The sequence below is a fragment of the Medicago sativa genome, chromosome 7, assembly GCF_051527215.1.
Source record: "Medicago sativa cultivar Bolivia chromosome 7, Bolivia_mono, whole genome shotgun sequence".
NCBI lineage: Eukaryota > Viridiplantae > Streptophyta > Magnoliopsida > Fabales > Fabaceae > Medicago > Medicago sativa.
The window spans coordinates 81042511-81050236 of NC_140755.1; the positions used below are offsets into that span (position 1 = coordinate 81042511).

Sequence of the window (7726 nt, forward strand, 5' to 3'; positions counted from 1 at the left end):
GAGTATATGCTATGGTTTCATTTTATAGGTCAAGCGAGATTATGTGGAAGAACTAAATGATACTCTTGATTTAGTGCCAATTGGTAATTGGCTTGAAAATGGAAGGAAAGCTGAATGGAGAAATGGAAGGAAAGCTGGATGGTATTGTATCATCTTTTTGTGTTCAACTATTTTTAAAGACACTGCAATGAAACTGTGAAAAAAATTTGGATATGTAATTTTGAACTAATGTCGCCATGTCGGGGCTGGAGTAAGTAGCTTTTTGCTATTTTTGTCTATTGGAAAAGTAAAAAAGGAAAATTTTAATTAAAAGTAACACTTTTTTGACTTTTAAGAAATCCATTACACAATTTCCAATACAAAAGTTACTATATTTGCTTCCTTAACCAGTGCCCCGGGACACTGGTTAACATTTTCCAAAAACTATTAATGCTAATCATTGTTGTTTAAAAAAAAATAGGAACATGTGCTCTCTGATGGAAAAAAAAATCTATTCTAAAACCTCAATTACTCATTTATTTCTAGCACAATGATTAAAGTCATTAAATGAAAGGGTCAAGATTTTCACTAAAACCCTCAAATGAAAATCTCACGGTAAAGGATTTGTTCCATTTATAAACATGAGTTTTTCTATCATGTGCAAAAGAAATTTAAAGTAGCAACCCAACATGGGTTTTTCTATAAACATATATATTTTTCTCCAAATGACCATGTTGATGATATCGCAGACCAACAACACCACTCGGTCACTTGGAAAAAATTGTATGAAGAAGCTTTTAAATGCAACTTAGATACTACAATTGTTGAGTAGTTTTAATAAAATAATTTGAGAAGGATATTTGAAAGAAGAAAAAAATTTGAAATTTTCTCCAATGAATGTGCGTAAATCAGGGTGTAGAGTGATCAAACCTACGTTGATCCGGTTAGTAAGAAATCGACTTAAATCTCATTGATTTAACAAATCAACGAATGTTAGCGTTCTATTAAACTTTAAACATTCTCTAACTTTGCATAATTGTGAAACGAGTAATGATATTTGAAAAACCATTTTAGACAACTTTTGGTACAACTTCTTCTTTCTCACTTTTGATTGGTCAAAAACAATGGAGAGAGAAAAAAGAAGAGAGGGAATAAAAACATAATGTGAGTATGAGAGAGAAAGTTGTCACAAAATGGATGTACAAATATTATTTCTATGTGAAACCTCTTTTAAAAACAAAAAACAAAAACAAATTGGGGTGCAATTAGTAAAGCCGGTACGTTACGTGTAAAACTATCTCTCTCTCACACACACAATCCTCCCTTTCCTGCGTTCAAAGTAGTACTAGTAGTGATCAGCACGAAGAAACAAAACAACTCACACAATTCACAGTACATTGAAAGCCACCGCATAGTAACGAAACCACCCTCCGATGGCCGGAATTCGTTTGCAGCCGGAAGACTCCGACGTCTCGCAACAAGCGCGAGCTGTTGCTCTCATCGATCTCGTCTCCGACGACGACCGTTCCATCGCCGCTGACTCATGGTCTATCAAAAGCGAGTACGGAAGCACTCTCGATGACGATCAACGCCATGCGGACGCCGCTGAAGCTCTCTCTAACGTCAACCTCCGTGCCGCATCAGATTACAGGTTCCATTCCTCATCACCTCTCTCTCCGATGAATTGAAGAAATTCGCGTTTCGTCAATTTCTGATTCGTTGATTGCATTTTTGTTGTTGTTGTTAATAGATCGTGGATTCGTGATTTTGCTTAGGGTGAAATTGAAGACCGTTATGTTTTTAATTGTTATGTTTTTAATTTTAGGGGAATTGAGGTGTAGTTAATAGTTAAGATCTGATTTATTTGATTTGTTGCGTTTTCGCAATTTATGGCGGTTAAGGTGGTTTATATTTGATGTTGGTTGGTAATGTGTGGATCTGAATTGTAGCTTTGTGAATTTTGGAATTTAGAATTTACGTTTTAGGGTTTATAATTGGGAACCGGTGTTTGTATGCTAAAACTTGGCGAGATAAGTTGAATAATGTTGTCGTTTTGAGTTATCTGACACGACACCAACACATGTGATCACATTGACTTATGTCATTTTCTCAAATTATTTTCTGTGTCGACGTCAGTGTTCGTGTCATGTCCGGTGTCCGTGCTTCATAGGCTCGGATTGATTTACTAATGCTGACTGTTGTTTATACTTGAATCATTCGTGTGTGTGCAGTTCTGACAAGGATGAATCTGATGCTGAGGCAGTTTCATCAATGCTGGGATTTCAGAGTTACTGGGATGCTGCATATACAGACGAGCTTACAAATTTTCATGAACATGGTCATGCTGGTGAAGTTTGGTAAGTAAAATTTTGATTGCAAATTTTCTTACTGTGCTTCACTGATCTTTATGATTTTCGGTGTAGAGATTTTATTTTAAGTTATGAACAGTTTTACTGCTTTGAATCTAATTTTGTATCATCTCTGTATCTGTAGTCTAATTTTATTTCTTAGAAAAAACATGTAATCTGCAATTCAGACCTAGGAAAGTGATATCATTGATCAAAACATCTCTGCTTTTAATCTTCATTTACTAGGTGCAGTTTTGTTAATTAGTGGCGCTATTGCATAGTGGAATTCGAACAAACCTCTATTGTTCCGCGATATGCTATTTAGTACTAAATATTGTTAAAGTGCCGACTTTAGTGGCACTATAGCACTGTTGCGTAGCGGAATTTGACCAAACCTATTTTTCTGCTATCAACAATGGACAACATTGACTAGGTGAAGCTTCTTAAAAAAAAAAAAATTGACTAGGTGAACGTACAGACCAGAAACCATAATTGATAGTGGGTAATAGTTTGTTTTCTAGGCATTTCTAGGAGTGTAACATTAATTTCTTTTATTTAATATTATTTGATTATTTAACATAAGCAAATGGTTGGATTTGACTTCTAGAAATAAGCAACTATTTGAGCATTGTACTTGATGAATTTTTCAAAATCAGGATTTCGTCATTGCTTATTTTACTTTCCTAGCTTGTTGTATTCCGTACTCACTTCCCCAACAAAGATACTCCCCCTTTTATTAAATTATTACTAGGCACCTTTCAACATAATGTTATGTTGTTAAAAAAAAGAACATAATGTTAAGAACATAATGTTATGTTACAAAAAAGGGATTATGCAAAGCTTCAGAATGTACTTTGGCTTCCTTGCTTTGCCTAGATCAGAGACTTAGTTTGATTTGATCAATGTTTTATCATCTAAACATACCATAATTATATCTATAGTATACTCAGTTTGAGGAGGATGTGAACTTCAGGCCCACATAAGATTTCTTAGTTTTATCACATCTTTTTGCTTTACATAATGCTTAGAGACTGCTTCTATTCTTTCTAGCGTCAATCCCTGTAATTGAGGTAAATTCAAAGTGGTGTGGTAAGAATAAATTTCCCGTGTTAGAGATGACAAATGAACATTTATTGTGGATGATGGTGATGAACCTCAGCATTGTGGGAAATTGTTGGAAATGATACATTCTCAAGACTTTCATTGAAAATTGTTCAACTGTCTTATTCTGTGCTGTTATGTTTCATCATTGTAGGTTCGGAGATAATGTGATGGAAGTAGTTGCATCTTGGACAAAGGCATTGTGCATTGACATTTCTCAAGGTCGCGTACCGAATCACGTTGATGATGTTAAGGCTGATGCTGGTGAGCTAGATGATAAACTTTTGTCTAGTTGGAATGTACTTGACATTGGGACTGGAAATGGTTTGCTTCTCCAAGAATTGGCTAAACAAGGGTATGGTTTCACTTTTCATCCATATTGTTGGTAATATACGATGTGTAAATATAAAATAATTTTATTTATAACTATAATACCTTGTCTTCCTACACAAAAATTTATGTCCAACATTATCTCCACGTCTCTTACAACTACATAAAAATACATGAGTTTCCCTTCTGGTTATCAGAGTATATAAAGACATATTATTTTGATACCAAATAGATATACGTGCATACACAATTACAATTGAAAGATAACTTCACAGTGGAAAAATTAATGATTTATATCAAATAATTTATAAATATATGAATTTTTTTAATTATATAAGGGAGTTAGCATTAGCATATGGTTGTGCATATCAATGAAGCTATGAGGATGAGAATTTTGTACTTCAAAAGAATTCATGCATGTTTTCCTGAATATATAAAATGAAGAAATGTAGAGATAAATAAAGTATATTGAAGTGAAGAAACAAATAGCTACAGAAAGCAAGCCTTCATAAATATATAATATTATTGTTTTCCTAGGAATGAAACTGCCCTTGTTCAGTCTTTAGATCTTGCTTATTCTGAATACTGATTGTGGAGAGATATTTGTACTGGTTTATGTTATAATGTTACAAACACCTTATTGAACAAACTCTTGGCATCTGCTCAGGTTCTCTGATTTAACCGGTACTGATTATAGTGAACGGGCCATCAACCTTGCCCAAAGCCTTGCTAACCGTGATGGGTTTCCCAACATCAAATTTTTGGTATGTTCAACTTTCAGAGTCTCTGTGTGTGTGGATGCACATGTCTGCGTTTAAAATAAATACATAATTTTGTTTCTCTTTTCTTCTCATGTAGCTTAAAGGCAGAAGGTTTCCCCGTATCTGAGCTTGTTTAGTGGCATGTTAGACATAATATTGGACAGATGAAATGTGTTTTGTTTGTTAAAGCGAGGTTTATCCACCTTTTTGTTTTGTTTTTGCGGCGAAGCTCAAATTAATTCTAGATCACTTATGCCTTTTGGTGGTAATGTCCAAATTGTGCCACAATAAGGTGTCTTAACAAGTCTTCTTAGGCATATCAGTTAACTTGGGATAAGATCAGGCAATTGGCATATATTTGGTGTAAAAGTCATGGCCTTTCTTTCTTATGGGAAGCTTTGTTACATTAATCACTTGTTTTTCATTTTTGTTTTATGTTTTTCTTCTCCTTTGTTTGGGAGGGTTCCTTCTCCTCGATCTTTTTAATTGATCTTTTTAATTCTTTCTCGTATTATTAATAAGCTGTTTCTTCTTTGAGCGAGTCTAGTAGAGTTACTCTTTTTTCTCACTTTCATATATGTAAGCTCATTTATTCATGCTGAACAACCCTGCATAAATAGAAAACAAATCTGAGTTTATGAACTAAAATTTTGTGTTTGCAGTAATTACATGACCAACCCCTATGCCTTTTGAATATCATTATATCATTCTCGTTCTTTATTGAGAATAGTAACTACTGGTTACAAATAATATAACTATGTCACCTGCTTCATGGGAAAGCAGCACTGCCAGGCATGATGCAACCTGATACTGTGATACATATTAGGCTGCCTCTCCCAGGCTCAAAATGAACCTTGCCTCAAATGTGATGTGAATGCATCATGTGATTTTCTCAACCCTTTCTAAACTTACGTTTTATATTGGAGTTTATTATATGAAAATTGCTTGCAAATTGCAATAAATGAGAGAATTAAATTAATCTTACCTTTGACATTGTTTTAACTTTTAAGAAGTAATCTTTCTTCATCACCTTTTGTTCCCCGTTTTGTAGTATATTACTGGCTACTTGCATTCAGAAGTACATATGACTACTTGCCTTTGACTTGTTTCTTAACATGTCTATTTTGTATGCAATACATATCTATCTTTACATTAGTGCTGCATCTAATAGATACGTTTATTTAACTATTTTAAGGTTGATGATGTCCTTGAAACAAAGTTGGAACAAGTGTTTCAACTTGTCATGGATAAAGGGACACTTGATGCTATTGGATTGCATCCTGATGGTCCTGTCAAGAGGTAAGAGAAAGAACTATCTTATTCATGGCTCTGTCATAATTCTATTGGAATGATGTTGTTTTGTAAAACCATGTTATTCATTTATTTCCCACTTGGTAATTTGTTCTCCATGTAATCTTCTGCTGGTTTGCTTTCTTATTTTCAGAATGATGTATTGGGATTCTGTTTCAAGGCTGGTTGCTCCTGGTGGAATACTTGTAAGTACTTTTGAACTTGTCCTTGTCCAAAGTTAATATTATATTGTCATTAAAAATAATGTTAGATTTAGGACCGTGTTTTAATTTTCTGCCAGTTAGTTTGGGCTCGTGACATGAATTTTGCCTATTGCAAAGTGGGAGTCCATTATTCATTACAGAAGAAATCATGATTATTTGATTTTATCCTTTCCCATGTTGCTGTGTTCATGACATTGTTGCAGCTCTTCTACTTTATGATGTTTGTCCTTTCTGACCTTCCCTTTTTATTATGTAAGGTGGTCACATCATGTAACAGTACAAAGGATGAGTTAGTCCAAGAAGTGGAAAGTTTCAACCAAAGAAAAAGTGCTACTTCCCCCGAACCTGAGGTAGCCAAGGATGATGAATCATGCAGAGATCCCCTATTTCAATATGTTAGTCATGTACGCACGTATCCGACATTCATGTTTGGTGGATCCGTAGGCTCCCGTGTTGCCACTGTGGCATTTCTTCGAAAATGAAGCCTGTCCTTTTTCCTTCATGAGTTTAGGTCTTTGGTGAATGGATTTGTTGCTGTGTGCGAGTAGTTAGACGCATGTGTATTACTTCTGGTGTTATGTTTGTGTTGAACCGTAAATATTTTTCTTATTTGTGACAGTGAAGTTTCCTCCCCTTTCATTTGGGTGAATAGCTGTAATCTTCAAATTTCATAAACAAATGTAGTAGTAAAGGGAAAAGGGCAGTTAGTTCAGTGAGGAAAAAAATTATTTCACACCAGTTCTTTTTGTTGCAGTAATTACAAATTAACAATGGGCTTATTATCGTTTTGAAAAAAATTGTAGCTCTCTGAATAGGTTGATGTACTAAATGAAATGTATCTCCTTAAATCAAACAGTTTAACTGAAGAAATTATCACTGCCAGCTGGATCAATAAGGTTGAGTTGGCTGATGATGTACAAATCACTAGTATTTAAAAAATTATGTCGTCGTATTCCAACTGATCGTGTTTTTCAAGAGTACATGTGTACATCAGAAGATATTCGAGTCTTCATATCATTGACAGAGTTCTTGTCCTTGTGTCGCTTGAGTCCCTTGGCTAGGTTTTCCTTGCCGCTGGTGCCTCTTTAGCGTATGGCTTTTGCCTTTTCGTGCCTCTTTAGCGTATGGCTTTTGCCTTTTCGTTTTCACAAGGCCCTCTATTGCGTTTCGTCGCTGCTACGTATGGCGTTTGCTCTCCTTGATCCTTGTGTTTGGTTCAACGTCGAATCAGCTTGTGTCCTGTGTTGATCCCTGTGTCACCCTCACTGTTACAAGTCACTTGTCTGTCAATCAACCCCAACCTCCAAATTTCGACTTATGGCTGTGACAATAATTGCAAAATATGTCTTCCAGCGTCCTCCTTGAAAGCCACCATGGAATTTAGCCGCTCCATTAATACCCGGTTTGGGATCTAGTGCCCTCATTGGTGTTTACGTTTTACCATATGAAATGATACTCCACGTGCTTGATGAAATGCCTAAGATGGATTTGCTTTGTTGATACCATATTCGGAGTAAGAGGTTTATGGAGGTTATCGCTAAATTTGATATGAGCCTCACAAAGGACTTGTCAACTTGTCACTACATTGATCGCATCAAAGAGTACATCAGAAGTTACATACTTACATGTATGTTGACAAAATTTAGAGTTGAGTTGGAGTGATTGAATGTTTATTAAGTAGTAACATTAAAAA

The 7726-nt window shown here is 35.1% G+C and overlaps 1 protein-coding gene across 1 annotated transcript; it reads left to right on the plus strand.

Moving 5' to 3' along the window:
• Positions 1–1354: 1354 nt before the first annotated feature.
• AR401 (S-adenosyl-L-methionine-dependent methyltransferases superfamily protein) lies at positions 1355–6771 on the plus strand. Its single transcript, XM_085726916.1, has 7 exons — positions 1355–1630; positions 2211–2336; positions 3583–3783; positions 4426–4522; positions 5715–5818; positions 5964–6015; positions 6291–6771. Exons 1-7 carry the CDS (start codon positions 1413–1415, stop codon positions 6513–6515), a joined length of 1023 nt encoding a protein of 340 aa, XP_085583042.1. The 5' UTR covers positions 1355–1412; the 3' UTR covers positions 6516–6771.
• The last annotated feature ends 955 nt before the right edge of the window (positions 6772–7726 follow it).